General features: G+C 46.7%; 1 protein-coding gene across 7 annotated transcripts in view; it reads left to right on the top strand.

Annotated features, from left to right (window-relative positions):
* The window catches only part of DISC1 (DISC1 scaffold protein), a 348,149-nt gene that overhangs the window by 115,633 nt on the left and 209,101 nt on the right, over positions 1-23,415 (top strand). For all 7 annotated transcript variants that reach the window (XM_030839535.2, XM_060286270.2, XM_060286276.1 and 4 more), the window contains exons 6-7: positions 2,704-2,930; positions 21,448-21,502. In XM_030839535.2, the coding sequence (XP_030695395.2) occupies positions 2,704-2,930; positions 21,448-21,502 (282 nt within the window). The remainder of the gene's footprint in view (positions 1-2,703; positions 2,931-21,447; positions 21,503-23,415) is intronic.

The following is a 23,415-nucleotide window of genomic DNA, read 5'->3' as shown; positions in this document are numbered from 1 at the left end:
GTGTGTTTGTTCTTTAATTCTTCTGGGTGTTTGTTCTTTCATTCTTCTAGTTCTTTGTTAAACATTTCTTGCATCTTCTCGATCTTTGCCTCCAGTCTTTTTCCGAGGTCCTGGATCATCTTCACTATCATTATTCTGAATTCTTTTTCTGGAAGGTTGCCTATCTCCACTTCATTTAATTGTTTTTCTGGGGTTTTATCTTGTTCCTTCATCTGGTACGTAGCCCTCTGCCTTTCATCTTGTCTGTCTTTCTGTGCATGTGGTTTTTGTTCTGCAGGCTGCAGGACTGTAGTTCTTCTTGCTTCTGCTGTCTGCCCTCTGGTGCATGAGAAACTGGCACTTTCAGATTCAGTGGGCATCACTGCAAGGTTCGCGTAGCTGAAAATGTGAAGTCTGGTTTTTGGTTCTGAACAATATTCACCAGTTGAAGGTCTCCCCAATTCCTGATGACATCAGAGTGTACAGAACATACTCAGTGTTTGGAGGGAGCATTCGTGGCAGAACTCTGGGGGAAGGTGGATATTCATTTATTCAGCAGGAATTTTTGAGTGCCTGTGACATGCCAGGTACTGTTTGCAATGCTCAGGGTTCCTGTGGAGTTTATGTCCTAGTGGGGGTGGGAGTGCGGAGATAGACAAGAAGTGGCAAATGTGATAAAAGCCTAAATTCTATGCCTAGAATGTTGTAGGGTGGTAAGAGCTACAGTGCATGGACCAGAGTGTTGGGGTAGGGGAGTCTACTCACTGAGAAGGGAGATTGAAGCGAACGCTTGATGGAAGAGGGAGAGGGGCCTTGCAGAAATCTCCAGTAAGAGCGTTCCCCATGGAGGGGACAGTCACTCGAAGGCTGCAGTGGGAGTGTGCCCCATGCCTTCAAAGGGTAGCCAGGAGGCCAGGATTGCGGAAACAGCAGAGGAGAAGGTCAGTGATGAGAGGGCCTTTGCAGGGCCTTGTGAGGTCTTGGGCTCTTCTCTGACTGGATTGGGAACCATGGGGGGTTTTTAAGCAGTGAAGTTATGTAATTGACCGCAATTTAAAGAGTCACTTTGACATCTGTGTGAGAATAGGGTGGAGGGCCACTGTGGAAAACAGGATGGTGGTTCTTTAAAAAATTAAAAGTAAAATTACCATGTGATTCAGCAATTTCTCTTCTGGGTATAAGCCCCCAAAGAACTGAAAGCAGAGACCCAGAGACATCTCCATAGCAGCATTATTCACAACAGTCAAAAGGTGGAAGCTACCCACGGGTCCATCGACGGATGAATGGATAAACAAAATGTGGTGTATACGTACAGTGCAGCCTTTCAAAGGAAGAAAATTCTGAAACGTGCTACAGCATGGATGAAACTTGAGGACATTATACTAAGTGAAATGAGCCAGCCTCAAAAAGACAAATATTGTATGATTCCACGTATACGAGGTCCCCAGAAGAGTTAGATTCTAGAGACAGGAAGCAGAATGATGACCACCAAGCCTGGAGGCAGGGGGAATGGTGGGGTCAGCGTTTAATGGGGACAGAATTTCAGTTTTGCGGGATGCAAAGAGCTCTGGAGACGGATGGTGGTGGTGGTTGTACAACAATATGAATATACTTAATGCCACTGAATTACACTTAAAAATGGTTAAGATGGTACATTTTATGTTACCTGTATTTTACCACAGTTAAAAAAACCCCAAAACAAACAGAAAAGAAAAGAATAGGGGATGGGAGTTCAAAGGTTGGAAGTAGGGAGGTGAGATGGGAGACAGTGTCAGTAATACCATAATCTTGGACCAGTGGGATATACGCTGTTGTTTTCTTAGGGTGTCTTGGGTGGATCCTCAGTACCTCCTGCTGTGTGTCCTTCCTCCCCTACTGGAAGAGGGGTCAGTGGGTGATCTGTACCTTGAGGCTGAGAGGACGTGGGTGAGAGATGGGGGGACAGCCAGGGTTAGAGCTATGCTCTTATCAGCTGGAAACCAGCGCATGGAACCTGGGAGTATGTTAATTAAAAGAGTCTCGTTTTAGCTTCAGAATCCTATGGTCAGTGAGATGATGAGCTGCCGTAACACTTTACGCACAGCGGGCATTCAGTTACCTGCTGCTTGTTTTATCCATTGACCTCAAGATTGGACAATACTCGATTCTTTGGATTTTGGTTTGTTGTATTAGTGGAAGTTAAATTTATTTACTATTTTTATGAACCGAGACAGGAGAGTGCTATCTGTGGCATGTCATTTTTCTCGCAATCCTGTATCCTTAAGAGGCTATTATTTCTGATCTTTCTCTACATGGTAAATTTGCATGTTTGGGGACAGACCAGCCAAGCCTCGTTTGTTTTTCTTTTTTGGTCTGTGGGTTGTGTTTCCTGCTTACTGGTGTCTCAAGTCCATGAAGTTTGCCGCCCTGTGTTCTAGCTCTGTCACCTGAAATGAAGTAAGTCGTTTATATATTTGCTGCCTTCTTCCAAGTCAAATTCTTGGCTCGCCACCCGGAGTTATTTCACGCTTGGGAGGGAATGTTTCTCCTTATGCCAACTAATCAGAAATACAAAGCTGGCGTGGTTTTTCCAGTTCAGCAAGCCTCCAAAAATCTGCCTGCTTCAGAAGGGCAACTTCACGGCTCTCGTGCATATGGCGGACTCTCATGGAAAGGACTCATTTTCAGCAGTGCAGTCTGCCGCGAGCAGGGGGAATTTACACAATCTCTCTCTATTCTCTACAGAAAGAGATCGAAGCCCTCCAAGCCAGGATGTCTGTGCTGGACGCAAAAGATCAACAGCTGAGACGGGAACTAGAAGAGCAGGAGTGGGTCCTCCCGTGGCAGGGCTGCGACCTCATGGGAGGGCTGTCCCTGGGCGAGTTGCAGGAGGTCAGCAAGACCTTGCAGGACACCCTGGCCTTGGCCGAGCAGATTCCCGTGCGTGCAGAGCCGCCCGAAACCATCAGGAGGTACTGGTGATTCCTAACTGATTTTGGATCGCTCATCTCGTTCATCTGTTTATGGGATTGATTTTGTCTGCTGGCCCGCATATATAAATTATTTTCCAAGCAGCGCTTTGTTTTTTCAAGGGAAGCACTGTTGATATTTCGAGTGGCAAAATTCTTCATGGTGTCGGGCAGTCCTGCACATCGCAGGGTATTTTACACCCTGGCTACATACCCGCTAAATACCACGATTCCTCTCCATTCTGATACGGACCTTTCCCATGTCCAAACGCCCCAGGGGTGCCTTCCTTCCCTTTTGAGATCTGCTGGGGCTCAGTTGGTTGGAGATTTGGATGCCAGCCTTTGCTGAGGGTGACCAGCTGGAGACAGGAGAGGCTGGTGAGCTGGAGGGAGGAGGCCCAATCAGTGGCCTGGGAGAATGAGACATTATTCATGGCACTAACATTTACTGAGTCTTACTATGTGCCAGGCACTGTGCTAAGCTTTACTCTATGAGTTGCTTCTATTATTATACCCATTTCACAGAGGAGGACAAGAGCGTTTAAGAAGGTCAAATAATTTGCCCAAAGTCCCAATTAATAAGAGCAAAACTGATACTTAAATTCCTGTTCATTACGTCAAAAGCCTAGTTCTTTTCTTTTTTAGTTTTACTTTTCACTTTCTAATTTCTTTTTTTTAATATCTTTATTGGAGTATAATTGCTTTACAATGGTGTGTTAGTTTCTGCTTTATAACAAAGTGAATCAGTTATACGTATACATATGTTCCCATATCTCTTCCCTCATGCGTCTCCCTCCCTCTCATAGCCTAGTTTCTTATCCACTTGCTATAGAGGGAGAACTTTCCTTGTGTTCTGTGTCTTGGGAGACCCAAGAGATACACGTGGACCTCTTGCCTTTGGGGAGGTCATAACCTTATATGGCGAAAGGCAGAACCCACCCTTACTCATGTTAGACAGAAAGTGAGCCGTGCCTGGATGAACACGCAGGTGTGGTGAGGCCTGCAGGTGCGGCGGGTGTGGAGCAGTGAGGGGGATGGAAGTTCTGCCTGGTTATTACGCTGCAGAAAATACTTAAGAAAACGTCACCCCCTGTAGCGGTTGAGAATGTGGACTCTACCATCTGATTACCTCACTCAACCGCTTATTAGCTGGAACCACTTATTATTGGGGGAGGGACGGGCTGTTAGGAGGATGCACTGAGTTAACACATATAAAGCTCGCATAACGGTGCCTGGGTGGCGACAAGTGCTTTACCATGCTTACTGCCTGTCGTTTTTATCACGGGGCTTTCAGTCTTCTGAAGCCTTCTAACTGCCTTCCAAATGTGTTTTAGACTATCCAGCGAGTACCTGTCCCCTCTCACACGTGTCCCACACCCGATCCAGCCCATCGAAGCTGGACGCTTGTCCAGGGAGCTGCCCATGGTGTCCTCCCCTCCCCTCCCAGCCCTGGTATTTCCCTGCAGAACTCTAACCCCGGGCTCATGCCCGTGGAGAGGGGGAAGAGATGTGTGTTGTTGCCAGATTTCAGCCAGAAGAAACTCACCATCAAGTCTGCCTGCGCTCTTTCTGCTTCACTTTCGCCTGCGTCCTTACGGTATAGCCTTGGCCTCTAGGGATCTTTCCTACTCCTGCTTCCCTTGTCCCTCCTATGGAAGTCATGCTACACACACAGACGCACACAGTACACACATGCACACACATGCACACACACACATGCACACACACATGCACAGACACACGCACACACATACAAATGCACGCACATACACAATGCACGCACACGATAACACACATTACGTATCATGTAATTATCCGTGTGACGTACGCATTGTATTAGATGTATATGTGGAGTGTGTGTAACATACAAGATGAAATACACATGTGCCTTTATTTTGTGTATAAAAGCACACATTTACACGTGAAGCTTAAAGTGGTCCCGCCACCCAGATGTGTCCTACTTATTTCTCCTTTTGCTTTGAACAGCGCAGAGGTTAGTCTCACTCCTCTCATCTCTCGCACAAGCACTTCGAGGGGAAGAAGGAGGACGTGCTTAGCTTAGAGCCCACTGCAGTATTTCACAAAGCCTCTGTGTTTTGAGCTGAACTCCCGGGCAGCGTCCCTGCAGGTGTGCCCTGTCCCCATACAGAGACACACAGGAGGCAGGGCGCCTGCTTTCTCACTTGCTGACTCATGGCAGGCAGAGCAGCCCGGCGTGGTGGGCAGGCTGTCCTCGTTATTCTCATTTAACAGTTGAGGAAATAAGAACTCAGAAAATTTCCTGGGGATGCAGCTAGTAAGAGACCTAACTTAGATAGTTTCCACTTAGAGAGCTCTTAGTCTAAAGCAAAGAGCTCCAGAGTGTGGCAGCTGATGGAGCTGGGCCCCTGAACTCAGACCTTACCATGTCTAGTCTGTTATTCTGCCCATGTGCTCCAGGCTGCCTTTTCACCAGGACGAGATGCAGACGAAATAGAGGTGTGACTTTAGCCGAGTCATCCAGTGCTCTAATCAACTGAACAGACTCTTGAAAGACCTTTCAAGGTTTGTGGCAATCTGATTCTATGACGCTGTTAGGGAAATCCGATGTAAGGATGGCTCTTGAACGTGCTGCAGTGCCGTCTGGGGGCTCCTCGGGGAGGACCCATCATCCCCGAATCCACCTGTGCCCACGGAGGTTACAGAGTTCAGGTCAGGAGCAGGCTCTCACTTTTTTTTTTTTTTTTTTGCGGTACGCGGGCCTCTCACTGCTGTGGCCTCTCCTGCTGCGGAGCACAGTCTCCGGACGTGCAGGCTCAGCGGCCATGGCTCATGGGCCCAGCCGCTCCGCGGCATGTGGGATCTTCCCGGACCGGGGCACGAACCTGTGTCCCCTGCATCGGCAGGCGGACTCCCAACCACTGCGCCACCAGGGAAGCCCCAGGCTCTCACTTTTTGTGCTGATCTGCCTGCAGGAACACCTGGGCATCTCAGTGACCTGAACCCATGAGGGCTCAGTGTAGGAGGGAGTCTTAGGAATAGAAGGACTAACGGTTGTGTGGCAAGGGTGGGAGGGAAAGTCCCAGAGTGACTGCAAACAAAAAGCAACACGGGCAATTCAATGGCTAGTTCATAGTGTGACCTCCCACCTGTGCTGAGAGCACCGCCAGCACTGAGTGGGGTTCCATGTTGCTGGAGAGGGACCACCCTGAGGCATTCTCGTCATCTGGGGGACCCTGCAGGAGCTGACCCTTGGCATCTCCTTTATTTACTTGGTGGCGCAGGGGGCGCCTCCCAGGTGCAGGTTTCGTCTGGTCAGCTTCGTCTCTTCCACCTGGAGGAGGGCGGCATCGTGCTGTTCCTCGCCATAGATATCAAATGGAAAAACCATCATTGATATGTGTGCTTTCCATAAGAAGGAAGGCACGCTTTTGCCAAGCTGACAGGCTGCGGTACTCACTCCTAGAAATGGAGCATTTGAAAGCAGCCGATGTGGTTTTATTGGCCAACAGAGCAGAGATTGCTTGACCTAGTATCTTAACTAATTGTATCACAGTGTTTGCTATGAGGGATTGGTTTTCTTTTAGAACGATATCCCATAGATGCCCCAGCTAGAAGAACGCATCTTATCTGCATCAGTAGCTGTCTTTGTTTGTTGTGAGAGTACAGTGGACCCCTGAATAATGTGGGGATTAATCCCCGTGTAATTCAAAGCTGGCGCTCTGGATCTGTGGTTCCTTTGCATACCGGAATTCAACCAACCACTGACCGTGTAGTATTCACTATTGAAAAATATGTGTGTATAAGTGGATTCTTGCAGTTCAGACCTGTGTCGTTCAAGGGTCAACTGTAGTTTCTTCTCAGGCCAGATGAAGAGATCCAGACAAATTGTGAAATAGGAAAGTCTTGGTCTTATGAAGAGAGGCCAGCTAGAAACTCACGGTGCTGTCTGGGGAGGAGCTGATTCTGACTGATTCCACAGTGTTCAAGTTCCACGGGGAGGCATAGAAATCAAAGCAACAGGTTGAATTTTCTGACATCTGTGTTTTGGATCAAATGTCTTAGCAGGATGGAATGAAAGAGCTGCCTTCCCAGACACCAGAGCTGCCTTTTGATAGAGCCAGAGAGAATGGTTGTCTTCCAATGAATAAGAGGAGAACTTTCTTAAGTACCTGGGTATCAGGAACTCTGCAGTATGGAAGCTTACAGGGCAGGGACGCTGAAAGACAAAAGCCACTCAAAAGATGTATGTTGTACATTAGTTGGACTTGCCTTCATCCCTGGGATTCCAATCCCTCAGCTTTAGAACAAACTCCTTGTTTCCTCCTGCAAGTCTTCCTCTGATGGGAGAGGTCTAGAAGGATGGGTTTCTCTAGTGAACCTGATCCTCCCCTACGGAAACCCATCCTCCCCCCTCTCTGTAGTGGGATTGGGGTGTGGGGTAGGGGAGGGGAAGGATGGGGACACAGGGAGGAAGGAGGTGACAGTTTCTGCGGTTTTCCTGGACGGCGTGCCTGCATTCAGGGTGTGAGTGTCCGTCTGTTTATTTCTGTAAGTGGAGGGGGGTCGTGATTTGCAGCTCATCTGCCTCGAGGGCCATCAGCTCTGCCCCTCTTTTGGTCTGAGTGCCTTGAACATCAGTGGGGACAGGGCCAGCTGTGACCCTGGCTGACCGTAAAGCCAGGTAGGAGTAATCAGAGTAGCAACGACAGAGCTGAGTGAGGGCTGTGGACGCTACTTTCCAGCGTTCTTCAGAGACGCTTGGCTGGTTTGTATTAGTCTGTGGTTGAGTTCATTCCTCAGCTCCTGGAATTTTTCATGCTTTGCCTGAAATGTGTTGTGGCAGCTCATGGATGGATTGTCTCTCGTTGTACATTTGGAAGAAACATGTCACATCTTTTTACAAGCCGTTGGCACAAACTGCAAACCAAACTGAAGCCCTGGTTACGGCCAGGCTGGCCAGACCTCGGTGGGCGCATCTGAGCTGGGGAAGGGTGGTGGTGGAGAGCCGGGCTTGCTCCCTGGTCCCCGTTGCTTAACCGCTCAGGGCCCCCCGGCGAGGCCGGCCGACTCTTGGAGGTGCTCCGGCCTCCCCATGACACCTGCCCTCAGCCCACGATGAGCAGCCAGGCTCTTGTCACGGCTCTTTTCAAGTGAGATTTAAAATAATGAAATTCAGCAGTTCACAACTGACTGGAAAAAAAATCAATCGTCCCACTTTCCCCTCAGATACGTATCTTATTAGAGTGAAAAGACAGTGAAACAGCAAGGCCTGAATCGGAAAACAGACTCCGGGACCCGGGAGGAGCGAGGCAGATTCTCAGTGGGTGTGTGCAGGGGGACAGCTGTGTGTGTCCCAGTGATGCGCCCGGGGGATGGTGCCAAACTGGGACAATTTAGAGACTTCCGAAGAAATGCCCGCGGTCTCCAGGCTGCTTCTCCACTTGCTGTGATTCTGTTCTTCAGTCTCTGCTTCTGGTCTTTGCTTTTCTTCCTTCTCTGCCTTTGTCCTTCTTCACCTGGTTGGTTTGTCAGGAACAATGGCTCCATGAGACAGAGAGCATGAGGGCTCATCTGGAGGAGAAGGACTGCTTTGTGTTGCTAAAAGTGCTAGATGAGATTCTGACTTCTCTTTATTTTTAAAGCAGATACTTTGCTTTTCCCAGGAATTCCTGAGGCAGACAGATCTTTGCCCAGAGAGTCAATGCAGTGAGTTTGGAGTATATAAGGAGCGTGAGACTGACGTTTCTTGCAGGAAGGCTTCCTTGATTAGACGGCATCCTCAGCGTTTGGGACAGCTCTCATATTTATCATGACGTCTTTCTTATAATAATAACACATTAATTTAAATGTCACCATTGTTTGCAAAATGCTCATTTTTGCTCACAACCCTGTAAGATATATTGGGCAATATATTGGTTTTTGCAATATACTTTTTTAAACATCTTTATTGGAGTATAATTGCTTTACAATGGTGTGTTAGTTTCTGCTGTATAAAAAAGTGAATCAGCTATACGTATACTTATATCCTCATATCCCCTCCCTCTTGCTTCTCCCTCCCACCCTCCCTATCCCACCCCTCTAGGTGGTCACAAAGCACCGAGCTGATCTCCCTGTGCTATGTGGCTGCTTCCCACTAGCTATCTACCTTACGTTTGGTAGTGTATGTATGTACATGCCACTCTCTCACTTGGTCCCAGCTTATCCTTCCCCCTCCCTGTGTCCTCAAGTCCATTCTCTATGTCTGTGTCTTTATTCCTGTCCTACCCCCAGTTTCTTCAGAACCATTTTTTTTTAAGATTCCATATATATTTGTTAGCATACAGTATTTGTTTTTCTCTCTCTGACTTAATTCACTCTGTATGACAGATTCTAAGTCTGTCCACCTTACTACAAATAACTCAATTTCGTTCCTTTTTATGGCTGAGTAATATTCCATTGTATATATGTGCCACATCTTCTTTATCCATTCATCTGTCGATGGACACTTAGGTTGCTTCCATATCCTGGCTACTGTAAATAGTGCTGCAATGAACATTGTGGTACATGACTCTTTTTGAATTATGGTTTTCTCAGGGTATATGCCCAGTAGTGGGATTGCTGGATCATATGGTAGTTCTATTTTTAGTTTTTTAAGGAACCTCCATACTGTTCTCCATAGTGGCTGTCAGTTTACATTCCCACCAACAGTGTAGAGGGTTCCCTTTTCTCCACACCCTCTCCGGCATTTATTGTTTGTAGAGTTTTTGATGATGGACATTCTGCCTGGTGTGAGGTGATACCTAATTGAAGTTTTGATATGCATTTCTCTAACGATTAATGATGTTGAGCATCTTTCATGTGTTTGTTGGCAATCTGTATATCTTCTTTGGAGAAATGTCTATTTAGGTCTTCTGCCCATTTTGGATTGGGTTGTTTGTTTATTTGATATTGAGCTGCATGAGCTGCTTGTATATTTTGAAGATTAATCCTTTGTCTGTTGCTTCATTTGCAAATATTTTTTCCCATTCTGAGGGTTGTCTTTTCGTTCTGTTTATGGTTTCCTTTGCTGTGCAAAAACTTTTAAGTTTCATTAGGTCCCATTTGTTTATATTTCCATTTCTCTAGGAGGTGGGTCAAAAGGATCTTGCTGTGACTTATGTCATAGAGTGTTCTGCCTATGTTTTCCTCTTAAGAGTTTTATAGTGTCTGGCCTTACCTTTAGGTGTTTAATCCATTTTGAGTTTATTTTTGTGTATGGTGTTAGGGAGTGTTCTAATTTCATTCTTTTACATGTAACTGTCCAGTTTTCCCAGCACTACTTATTGAAGAGGGTTTCTTTTCTCCATTGTATATTCTTGCCTCCTTTATCAAAGATAAGGTGACCGTATGTGCATGGGTTTATCTCTGGGTGTTCTATCCTGTTCCATTGATCTATGTTTCTGTTTTTGTGCCAGTACCATACTGTCTTGATTACTGTAGCTTTGTAGTATAGTCTGAAGTCAGGGAGACTGATTCCTCCAGCTCTGTTTTTCTTTCTCAAGATTGCTTTGGCTATTCGGGGTCTTTTGTGTTTCCATACAAATTGTGCAATTTTTTCTAGTTCTGTGAAAAATGCCATTGGTAGTTTGATAGGGATTGCATTGAATCTGTAGATTGCTTTGGGTAGTATAGTCATTTTCATAATGTTGATTCTTCCAATCCAAGGACATGGTATATCTCTCTATCTGTTTGTATCATCTTTAATTTCTTTCATCAGTATCTTATAGTTTTCTGCAAACAGGTCTTTTGTCTCCTCAGGTAGGTTTATTCCTAGGTATTTTATTCTTTCTGTTGCAATGGTAAATGGGAGTGTTTCCTTAATTTCTCTTTCAGATTTTTCATCATTAGTGTATAGGAATGCAAGAGACTGCTGTGCATTAATTTTGTATCCTTTTGCAGTATATTTTGCGGAGGAGGCTGCCGAGGGTCTAGATTCACACAGCAGTAGTGTCCTGATGTCTTTGACCACTTTTGGAAATAGGGCAGGGAGAGAAAAGGTTAACACGGATGGCTTGGGAGAGAGCGGGGCTTGGAGTCAAGTGCCCATGCAAGCAATGGAAAGGCAATGGAAAGGTGTGCAGCTGGGCAGAGCATGGGTCATGGGTCCAAGCAAAAGAGAACACTGCCATTCCAGGCCAGTGAGTTCTCTCTATGCCCCACGGATCACCTGGTGGCCCCTGAAAGGGATCGGAGCAAACGGGTCTCTAAACACGGGCAACCCCGGGAGACCACCAGGCAACTGGCTTGGGTCAGAGAGGTGGGTAGCAGTTCCAAAGACAGGAGAGCAGAAGAGGAACTGCCAGAGGAGAGGACCAGCCAGCGCCAGAGGAACAGGAAGTCTTGCTTATAAATGAAGGTGTGAACTCGGTGATGCTGGAGGTCCCTTCTGCATTTATCAATAGAACACTTTGCACTTTCAGATTTTGTGAAATAGGTTAAAATAAATTGCTTTTTAAAAAAACAGTAGTTCTGTTCCTCCTAGCCCCCAAGTAAGTTTCCCTTCAACCTTCCCTGGGCAGCCCATGACCATCCCCGCTGCGGTGCTCAGGTTCTTTCTTTTCTAATGCTTATGACGAGCAGGCACTAGACATGGATGGAGCTGAAATCGCCGTGCGGCCGCTGTTCAGAATTGGGAACTCACCATTGTGTCCTCCCATTTTCTTTGGAAAGTCATTGTCACAGGCAATGGGAAATATTAATCAAGGCACAACTTGGAAAAGATGGAAAGGGTTGGAAAAGAAGGAAGAGACTTGAAACTGCCACCTATCTGGGTGGGTCCAGATGCCACTCACCCTGAAGAACAGGACCCTGACTTCTGTTTTTTGTTGGGTGTGTTTGGGGAATTCAAAGCAGGAGTCTCATCTCAGGTACAGATTTTAAAAAAACCTTTATTTTGTGCTGGAGTAAATTTATTAAGATTTAAAACAAACATAGACCAAAGGAGGGTGGAAAATGCCTATATATTTTTAAATATTGCATTTTAATATTTTACGAATTCTCTGTGCTTTATTTTCTTCAAGGAATTTACAACATTTATTATTATTTAGGTAGTTCATTTGGGAAGCTTGTAATATGTAGACTCATCCACTCCTCTTTTTTTTTTTTTTTTTTTTTTTTGCGGTACGCGGGCCTCTCACTGCTGCGGCCTCTCCCGTTGCAGAGCACAGGCTCTGGACGCGCAGGCTCAGCGGCCATGGCTCGGGCCCAGCCGCTCCGCGGCATGTGGGATCCTTCCGGACCGGGGCACGAACCCGCGTCCCCTGCATCGGCAGGAGGACTCTCAACCACTGCACCACCAGGGAAGCCCCACTCCTCTTTTATATCTTAGGTATCTGATAAATTATTTTCAACTGGAGCCTCATGGATTCTCAAAGATTGAAATGACTGTACCTGGTTCTCCTAGTGCTGTGACTCTGGGTTAGCTCTCGGCCCATGTGAATGCCTGCGGCCTATTTTAAGAGCTTTTCTTCTGGTCAATTTCAATTGTTATTTTTCATTATTGTCAACTTGAGAACTGTCCTGCACTTAATTTCTGTGTAGTTTGGGTGTCTTCTGCAATCCTCTATTCCCTTTCACCAGACTTTCTTATTCCTGACATATCCCAAGAGTGTTTTCCTGTCTGCAGGTCATATGTTTTTATTCCCTGCTTTAACTTCTCAGATGTTAAAGGAATACACCAAACTAAACTGCTTTTCAGACCTTGAGCTGAAGGGTTTAAGCTCTTCCAGCAGAAGTAATTCAGTTTTGCTCAGAGAGACCCTTTCCCAGTGACTGTAGCGAACACCCCCAGGTTGGGAACGCCCGCTCATTGCTGGCTGGACTTCAGTCAGTCATTAGCACATCTTTTCCAAACTGCTGAAGGGCTGATTGATCTTCCCTGTGCTGCTGGGGAGGACCCAACCCAAAACCTCTAGGTTTCCTTTAGCTCCGTGCAGGGGGCCCCTGTGCCTTATACGTGAGGGTCGTTTTTGTTACTGTGCTCATCCTGGCCACCACTGTCGTAACTACTTTGTACATCCTTTTGGGCAGATTTCCTCAGCTTCCTCTTTGAGCGGTACTGGTATTGGTGTTTGATTCCTTATGCAGTTACTTGTTGAGTCAACTGGATGTTTTTTCTTGCTGTCTATTCATTTTGTTCATCAGCAGTCTGTTTTAGCTTTGTAAGCGGATTTCGGAAGAGCCTGAGAGAAACGTAAGGTGTAAACTGTGTCTGCAGCTTTATGTGAATATGCTTGTCCTTAGCAGGTAATTAAAGATGACTCAGAAAATCACCATGGACACAGAGCAGGAAGTAAAACCTTTTGGGTAAACTTCAGAATTAGGGAAAGTATACGTGTTTAGAAATGTAGAAGAAACCACATATATTAAAAAAAATTAGGATTAAATGGAAATGTAAGCATTTCTTTTAAAAACCCTGGGAAAGATGGGATCTTAGTTATGAAGTAGGCAGAATTAGGGGGACAGTGGTTGAAATGGAAATCTGATGTTGCCTTTGGATCGCTTAACAGAATAAACCCAGAGGCAGGATCGTATTCCCCCTGGATCAAATTGTAGTGTTTGAAGGATTGAACTCAACAGGAGTTGTGCGGAGAAGAGCTCTAGAGGCCCAGGAATTGAAATCATTTTGAATCTTCAAATACATTTGGGTTATGACAGTAGTTGAAAATCTGGTACCATCTTGGTTACCAGTCTTCAGAAAATAAGAGGCCAGTGTTTTATTTTCTGATTGTGTGTAAAAAGTTATCTTTAAACAACTTGGGAGGAAGGAGTAGAAAGGAGAGTAGTTATGATCTAAACATAAGGCTGTTCTCTATTTTTGTCTCGTGTTATTTTTATTTATTGGACAGCTAAAAGCTATTCCAGACAAATGTCTGTAAGTCAAAATGGTTTTGGCCTATGCATTCTAGTTTCGGTTTGGAATAAAATTGTGTGAGAGGAGGTGAGAAAGAGCAGATTGAGTTAACGCTTGGAATATGTGGATAAAGCCAAACACCAGATTCACCAGCTCAGAATAAAGCTGCGATTCCTGATGGAACTGGACTTAGATGCAAGCTGTGACTCTGTAAAGTCAGGCAGAGTTTCTCAGTGGAGATGGGAATTGACAAGGGATGGCCTGGGACCAGGGTGTGTGTGTGTGTGTGTGTGCACGCGTGCATGCCTGTGTGCACTGTTTCATTCCTCTCAGCTAATTTGGGAAATTCTGCAAATTCAGTATTGGGGCTCTTTCCTCTGCTGTATCTTCACGTCACACCTTGACCCCAGGAAGTCTTTTTTAAGAAATTGGAAATCCTTGCATTTCATCTCTCTCTCCCAGCTATCCCTTCTAGGAGTACTTATAGGAGCTACATAGATGTATTTTATTAAAAAGAGTTTATGACCTAATCACATGTGACATCTCAGTGTCGGTTTGCTGAGTCAGTTGGAGAATTTGGACTTTACCACAGAGGCTCAAAAGCAGCGGAGTGAAGTATCCTCGTTCAAGTTGAGACCCAGGATCTCTGAAATTCGGAGAAATGTTCTGTAAGGATATGAGTCACTAATGCGATCCAGATTCAGAGGAAGGATCAAAAGGCTAAAAGTGCAAGTATTTCTCTGGCCAGTTTTGCTCTGGTTCTTTCATTTTATCTCCCCAGCTTGGGCCAGAGAGGAAAACCTCCAATATATTAGTTAAAAATTCATGGGCTGATTTTTGTCAGATTACTCAGAAATATTTATTAGTCTAATATAGGTTTGGCTATTTGTAGAAATGATTTATTAAAAAGTGTTTCTATACTTCATTCCGCCCAAGGTCCCCAAAACATTAGCTAGCTGTTTGACGAGCGTGAATCGGTCTGTCCTGTGTGTGGCTCCCGTCCACCCTACTGAACTGCACAGAGATTCCGTGCTGTACCCAAGGTGACAAAGACGGTCCACAGGGGTGCCAGCCCTTGGTACAAATCTCTCTCCACTGCATGCAGCCTTTCCCAAGAGTAAATGTCTCAGACGGCCAGCTTGGTAGCATTTACAGCCACAGAGAATGGCTTGCTTCTGACGACTACATGTGTCCCATCGTGCCTTTATGAGATCATCTGAAGCTTGGAGAAGTTCTTGGCCTTTTTGTTGTCTGTGCCCCATCTGTGTCCCACTGGTGACATGTGACGTTATCAGCTGTGAGGAGAGAAGGGTCGAAGGAAGGAAAAAGCCAAGCAGATAAAATCCTGCATTTCCTAGAGCCGTTTTTGCTGCCATTTTCTTAACCACTTGCCCCTGACAGAAGGTTAGAGGCCTGAGTGATAATTGGCAACGTTGTTAATGTCAGGGATTCCTGTATATGTGTATGTATTTTAATTTGAGACCCAGGTAGCGCGTATGCCAGGGCAGCTGTCATTTTGCCCTTTATGTCTTTCTAGTTTGCTTCGGTAACAATCTCTCATTCTTAAACTTATTTTTAGTAAACAAGGCACAGGGGATGGAACTGGGGACGAGGACAGGGGACAGGGAGAAGACTGGAAATGAAACTGACATTCCTCCTCCTGTAGCTTTTTGCTGAAACGGGACTTCAGCGCACGGCCAGGTATACACCCACAGGAAGACGGACGGGCAACAGCCAGCAGACAGCAGACTTTCTGCACAACTCTGTTCTGAGGGCTGAAACAATCGTGTCTCGCTTAGTAAAAATGGCCTATATTTCTGCCTCTGTCACTAATGTTGTCTGGCACTTTGCATGACCTGTGTGTTTTTTAGATTCTCCAGATGTCTACAAATAACATAACATTAGCAGAAGCATCTTGAGTGGTAGAACAGTAAAGGAATACTGGATGGTAGGACTGGGACGTTCTCAGAAGTCACCTGCTCCAGCTTCCTCGCTTTGCAGGTGAGGAGGTTCTGTAGAAAGCGAGCGGGGTGATAGTGGAATTCTCTGTGCGCCGTTACTATTCTTTTGCATCAGAGGTTGGACAAGAGCAGCAGTAGGGTTCGTCCTGCAAAGGCTTGTCTGGGGGTGCGTGTGTGGTTGGCGTCCTGGCTGTGGGTTTAATGCTGGTGGCCGACGCTGGTGCTGAAGGCGGTGGTGGCTGGCTTCCCGGGGGTGGGAACGAGCATAACAAATTGGGGAAGAGCACACGGGCGGTTTCTCGACGACGTGAACACAGAGGAGTCCTCCAGGCCCCCCGACATCGTGGCCCAGAGCAGTGGAACTCCTGACTTGTCTTCCCATCGTGAGGTCTGTCCCGCACCGTGACGGGACCCCTGGCCTGCATGTCCAAGAACTGTCCACACCTTCCAGGTAGCCAGTGCTTGACCCCTGCAGTGTGGGCCACGCTTGGGAGCAAGGCCTTGAGAAGGGGCCCTGGCGGGAAGCAGGCCCGCAGCCCTTGGGGAGGCACTTCTGGTCTCGGCTGCCTGGAGCAGCTCCGGGTGGGTGTGTACCTTTGACCCTGGGGTTGCTTCACTCCAGGATTAAGGAGATCAGGCAGAGGCCTCTGTTGCCTGGATCTATGAGAGGTGTTGAAAGCATTACTGCGAGAGAGTACGGGTTCAAGTGTCTTATGAGCCTTTGAGTTATGCTTCCCTAAGTGACAGCATCTGGAGAAACAGGGAGTAAAGAGTTAGTCCCTCTTAGACTAGGACATGGGATTCTGTAACCAAATAGTTGCCCAATGCAGCTGTAGGCTTTTGAGGAAGATGAGCAAGGTGCTCTAAGCACCGTCACTGAATTTTGTAGAGTGACCCTCTGGTCTCAGCAGTGTATCAGCAGTGAGGGCTCACTTAGCATCGGCTGGAGGTGGGCTCCAGGCTGAGACCTCCGGGTGCCCTCTGCACAGCCGTGGACCTTACTTCCAGCCTCTGGCTCTCCACATGTCTCCCTTCCCTCGCCAGTCTGTAGTAATTTGTTAGCGATGCCATAAGAAAGTACTGCAGGTGGGTGGCTTAAACACAGATGTTTATTGTGGTTAGATGTCCAAGATCAAGGTGACGGTGGGCGAGGGCTTTGAGTGAAGGGTCTGTCCCAAGTCTCTCCTCGGCTTGTAGATGACCATCTTCTCCCTGTGTCTTTTCACACTGTCTTTCCTCCACGTGTGCTTCTGAATCCAGATTCTCCGCCAGTCATATGGGCGCGGGACCCACCCTAGCAACTCGTCTCAACTAGCTACATTTGCAGTGACCCTGTTTCTAAGTAAGGTGACATTCTGAGATATGGGGGGTTAGGACTTTAACACAATTCAACCCGTACACAGTCTATGAAAAGAAACCAGCCAAAACAGATAAGTCAAAGAGGCCAGGACTTCTAGGAGACGGGATTTAGATGCACTTAAGTAGTCAGCCTGGGCTCCCTGAGGGGTTAGAGTAGAGTAAGGACTGGAAGGTAGGAAGCAGTTGACCTGGCGAGTGTCTAGGTGGGGGGCGGTCGAGCGTCCAGGCAGAGGGGTCTGCGCCAGCCAAGGTGGATTCGAGGCAGGAGGCCTCTGTGGCCGGGCAGAGCGAGCAGAGGAGGTTGTCGTAGGAGGCGAGGTCAGAGAGGTGATGGGAGATGGGCCGTGTTGGTCCTCGTTGGATGTGGCTTTACCTGGGTGCATTAGAGAAGGGATTTGCACTGCGGTGCTTGAGAATTCTCGCTCTGGCTACAGGCTTAAGAATAAACTGTAGAGGGGTGAGGGCAAAAGCAGGGGACCAGTTCAGAGGCCACTGGGGCATTTCAGAGGAGGGTGTCCATGGCTTGGGCCAGCATGGCAGCAGCAGAGGTGCTCCTCTGGTCGGACCTTTCTTCCTCAGAACTGTGTCTCACCCTGAGTCATTGAACCCAAATCGTCTGGCTGATACGCTTCCCTATAAATGTCTCGTTCTGCCCTTGGCCAAGTCTTTAGATTAGTTACTATGACTGACTTCAGTTCCACTTGCCTTCTCATGATTGCTGGAAAGCAGTCTGTCCCTCCCCATATCGAATGTTTTATTATTGATATTTTCGACATCCATGGGAGTGTTTTTCTTGTGATACTGCAGGAGGATTTATGGGAGCCCCTTTGCACACCTAACCTGAAGCTAAGGCGTTTGTGAGCTTCTGTACTAACCCAATGGCCCCATAATCATTTTTTTAAAAACTCAAAGACATTCTCACATACAACTTTCCTATAGCCACCTGTGTAGTCTTTAGCGCCTACACTATAAGACAAGAATATTTACACTCTATGGTTGGAGGGGCTCTCAGTCTCCCACTTGGGTGGGTTGAAAATGAAACCATCTATTAGTCTGAAGCAAACAGAACAGGCATCTTGTCTCCTGTCGTCCGGTGGCTGCCATACAGTGTATACTTTTTTTCTTTGGACCCTGGAGCACCAGCGTGTAGAATCTTAATAACACATGTGATTAACCGTATTATTGAAAATGGAAAATCCCACATATATTAGTTTGCTAGGGCTGCCATGACGAGGACCACAGACTGTGGAGCTTAAACACAGTTCTGGAGGCTGGAAGTCCAAGATCAAAGCGTGGGCAACGTTGGTTCCTTCCGAGGCCGTGAGGGAAGGATCGGCTCCAGGCATCTCTCTTTGGCTCGTAAATGACCGTCTTCTCCACGTGTCTCTATGTGTGAGGCTGGGAGAGCCTATTTATAGATGCTATTATTCTTATTATTTTAAATTAATTGATTTTTTATTGAAGTATAGCTGATTTACAATGTGTTAGTTTCAGGTGTACAGCAAAGTGATTCAGTTATACGTATATATCAATACATTCTGTTTCAAACTCTTTTCCCATATAGGTTATTACAAGATACTGAGTAGAGTTCCCTGTGCTATGCAGTAGGTTCTTGCTGTTTATCTATTTTATATATAGTCGTGTTTATGTGTTAATCCCAAATTGCTAATTTATCCCTCTCCCCCAACTTTCCCCTTTGGTAACCATAAGTTTGTTTTCTAAGTCTGTGAGTCTGTTGCTGGTTTGTAAATAAGTTCATTTGTATCTTTTTTTTTTTAGATTCCACATTAAAAAAAAGATACTATTAAATATAGGATCAATTTTGTGGAAAACCGTTGATTGAGAAGGCGTTAGTTGAATGAACTCCCACGAGCCTGACAGAGGCTGTGCATCTCTGCCCAAGTTTGGAGACCTGACAGCACCAGTGCAGAGTGGTGCTGCCACTAGAATCAGTAGGGGCCCATCTCGGGTATCCTTTGCCCATCTCTCCCCAGCAGTTCCAGCGTCTTGCTCAGCTCCCCGCTCTAGACGTTAGCCTGCCCTTCAGACCTACCTCCCTTCAAAAGACCCAATCTCCACGCAGCCAGTGTCTAGAATTCTCCAGGCGGGATCCCACTGTTCCCATCGATCACACTGCTTTTCGTCATACCGTGACTCCTGAATTCAGAAAGATCTGCTGCCATGTGCCCTGCGGTTTGTCATCTGGGCTGACCTCAGCTGCCCTGGGACACCCTCCTCTGCTGAATGTAGGTCTAAAGTGGGGATGACTTTGCTTAGCATGTACCTGCACCAGTTTCAGGGCATTTGCAAATGAAATGAGCTTGCCTGTGCTCAGAAATCACAGATTGGTGGAGGTGATGACATTCAAAACCAGTTCTTAGAGTTGAAGAAATTGGCAGCAATCAGTAAATTGGCAACCTAGCTCCGATACTTTGCAACCCCTGCATAGGAGCTTTTTCTGACACCCCGCAAGACCCCAGAAAACCTGACCTTCCCCTTTTGCAGCTCACAGGTTAACTAAGTGACCACTTCCCTTCTCGTACTTGTAACTTTTTTTTTGAAGGGGGCCTCCCATCTAGCAGCATTGAGGAGTTGAGGGCAAGAGCCTTGTCTTTATGCTCCAAGTTTCTAACTTAGAAGGTGCCCTATAGATAAGGGGAGAGTTAATGCGTTTGTGAAGGAATGGATGAGTGCAGAGCTCTAGATCAGATGCCCTCACTGCTTTTCCTTTCCTTGTTGACTTCTGTCACTCTGTGCAGCCCTTAGACCTCACAAATTTTGCTCAAGGTGCCTGCCTGGTTTGTCGCACTCAGTGTTTCTTCCTCTGAATCCCTTCTCACATTGTTGCTTGGAACAACGTTGCCATTAATTTTGTCTTAATTATTGACACATGAGCCAGTCTTTGTGTGTGCCTGGGAAAGCCTATTTATAAGATACTATCATTATTATTTTTTAAATTAATTTACTTTTAAAATTGAAGTATAGTTGATTTAGTGTGTTCGTTTCAGGTGTACAGCATTTCGCTGATCAAAATGCCATCACTTTTCCAGAACAAACCCCCATTTCTTTCCTATTGCTCTCCTGCTCAGAAATGGTATGACTTCCCATTGGCTGTGGGCTGAAGCTCAGAACTCCTTAGCCTTCATTCAATACTGACGATGGATAGTCCTTTATATTCCTTTAAAAATTATTTGAGTTGTAAATATCCCAGACACTTTGAAAAATATGACAGATACTCATTTACCTACCATGGAGATTAAACAAATACTAGCATTTTCCCCACTTATTTTCCTAAATAAACAAACATCATAGATGCAGGTAGACCTCCTGTTCCTGTCCCTGCCCCCATCACTCCCCTTTTTACCTTTATCTCTCACAATTCACCCTTGTGAACCTCTGGCCAGTTGGATTCCTCTTCCTGAAATTTCCCTCTCCCTCCTTTACCTTTGAGGCCCAGTTCACTTTCCACCTCTTCCAGGGAGCTTTCCCGTCGATCCCCTAGTTTTCTAAATCGCTACACAAGTTATTGTCCTATTGCTCTCTTGGGAACTGTATGCCGCCTGTGACAGTTCTAATGTAGCAGTTTGATTCTAGTATTGGGTTTCTATTCCCCTTATCGTAACTTTTCCATCTAGCTTATGTTATAGATGATCGCGTATACCTCTTCTCCTTTAGAGAACAACGCTGGGAATAAAGTCTGAGTGTTAGTTTCATTCATTCATTTGTTCATTCGTTCACTCTGCAGATGTTGACTGAGCGCCCATCTATAAGCTCCAGGAATTATTTTAAGCGCTGAGGATACAGGAGCGGACACAAGGGGATGTGGGCAGTTGCCGCGATTGTGGAGCTCTTATTCCAAAGGGGGAAGAGAGAAATTCCAAGAGTAAATAAATATGTGAAGATGCATAGTGCTAAGGAGAAAAAAGAAGCAGGGGAAAACATATTGGTTGAATTGCACAGTAAACCCAAATAGATAATCCTGGATTACCTGCCTGTGAAACAGTACCCTGTGTAGACCATCCTTCTTGGAAGGTAGTTTGTAGGAATGGAATTTAATCCTTTGCTGCCAGGAGCACGTCTGGGTTGTTCATTCTGTCAGTAGAAGTGCACTATAGAAACGATAACAGATTTTAATACCAGCCTAAGTAGAGAATAATTAGGGAGGGAAAAATCTGCTTCTTAGTAACCTATTAATTACAGTCAAATGGAACCAATTTGGCATTGTCTTTGCTACTGTACTTCTTCAGCCATTAGGCTGATGCAAGGTTCACTGTTTCTCAGTGTTCCTACATGTGGTGGGACTGAACTGTTACCAAGAAGACCAATGTCCTCTTTCTAATTCTTCTAGCCTCCAGGAAAGGATAAAATCCCTCAACTTGTCACTTAAGGAGATCACTGCTAAGGTAAGTACCTTTCCATGCCCACTTTCTAAAGGAGTCTCTGAAGTTTCCTTTCGACTTAATTTCATGTCACAGAACACCTGCGCTCTGGACAAAATACAGACTTGGGAAAGCCATCCTACAGGCCCAAGCGATGAGCCAGCCAAGAGAGCCAGGGCCGAGGGCTGCTCCCGTGGTGGAGGGCCTGACTGCGGTCCCTGGGGACTGGCTGCCCCCATGGTGGAGGGCCTGACTGCGGGCCCTGGGGACTGACGGCTTTGGCCTTTGCTTCAGCAGGAGCTGCAGTGTTGGGGAAGGGAAGGTGATTGCTACCGTGCAGTGCAGTCGAATGCCTTTGCTTGAAAGGCTTCCAGGATGGAAGTGAACTGAGCAGTTAATTACATTTCCTTCGGGAAGGGCAGGGTTCAGGTTTCTCACAAACAGACGGGAAGTGGTATAGTGGATGATTATCTTTTGTTTTTCAAAGTTAAATGGACTTCAAAATCATTTTGCCTGTTTTATCTGCTATCTACTTCATTTCAGACCTTGGTTTGTGTAGTGATAGAGGCCTCCTTCGTTATTCCCTGGGAGCACGTCGTCAATTCACTTAAATAGTCTGTGTCTGGTTAGTTAGGAAAACCACAGTTTGCAAAACAAAACCCTTCCTTGCAGAGATACTTAGACCCCACCCGACTTATTGCCAAACTGTGAAGTAGGATCAATTACCCTGTGACTTATTAGTAGAGGTGAGGCTGAGAGCTAGGTCTTAATCATTAATGATTTGTGTTAGGTTTGGGAACCAGGGCGGTTATAAGATAGTTGAAATGTGAAAAGAACAGGTTTCTGAGCGGAGAGCAAAGCAGACAAGAGTCTGCTGGCCTGGAAGGAAGCTTTTCTTGTTCTCGGTTCCCCGGGGAACAGAGCAGGAAGACCTTCTGGGGTCTTGGAAACCCTGGCTGAGCCGAGATGGGGGATGTGTTGTTGGCAAAAATGTCCACAGCGGCTCTGGTCCTTTTCCCAGTGTTTGTGTCTAATTTGTTTCTGAAAAAAACATTAAATGATTTTGCTGAAAATCACACAGCAGCAGTTTGATGGGCAGTTCTGCCCTGCATGGAAGGAGAGCTTCCTGTGAGGACTGTCTTGCCAGTTAGTTGGACTGCGTTGGGCCCTGGAACCGCGGAATGCTTGAAGCCCGCCCTGCCTTCCTGGAGAACCAGAGAACCACCCAGGGGTGCTTACCCAGAGAGGAAGGGCAGGACGAGACTCAAGGCCGTGCGGGGACCTGAATCCGCAGGCAGAACTCGGGAAAGGGCTTTGTCTCAGGCTCCCAGGCTGAGCGCGGCTGAGACCTTGCCCCCTGCCCAGCTGCAGGTCAAGGACGACTGGCTTGGTTCACCAGTTTTGTTTAAACTTTTTTTTTAAAATTTATTTTGTTTTTGGCTGTGTTGGGTCTTCATTGCTGCGTGTGGGCTTTCTCTAGTTGCAGCGCATGGGGGCTACTCTTCGTTGCAGTGCGCGGGCTTCTCATTGCGGTGGCTTCTCTTGTTGTGGAGCACGGACTCTAGGCGCGTGGGCTTCAGTAGTTGTGGCACGCGGGCTCAGTAGTTGTGGCTCGTGGGCTTAGTTGCTCCACGGCATGTGGGATCTTCCCGGACCAGGGCTCGAACCCGTGTCCCCTGCGTCGGCAGGCGGATTCTTAACCACTGCGCCACCAGGGAAGCCCCACCAGTTTTATTATACGAGGCAGGAGGGGATGCTGGAGAGCAGGCCTGAATTTCTGCCTTATAAGTGACGGTGATGTCGCCCACTGGCATTCGTGCCCTAGCTGCCACTGTGACCTCGAGGTGGAGCCAGTGGGGAGGTGAGGCGAGACCAAAGCTTCTGGGATGGGGGCGGTGGTGGCGGTGTCCTCCTGAATTTCCTGCTGTAAACTGTGC

This window comes from Globicephala melas, chromosome 16, assembly GCF_963455315.2.
Source record: "Globicephala melas chromosome 16, mGloMel1.2, whole genome shotgun sequence".
Lineage (NCBI taxonomy): Eukaryota > Metazoa > Chordata > Mammalia > Artiodactyla > Delphinidae > Globicephala > Globicephala melas.
The sequence above is the reverse complement of the archived record's forward strand: the minus strand, read 5'-3'. Positions and strand labels throughout refer to the sequence as shown.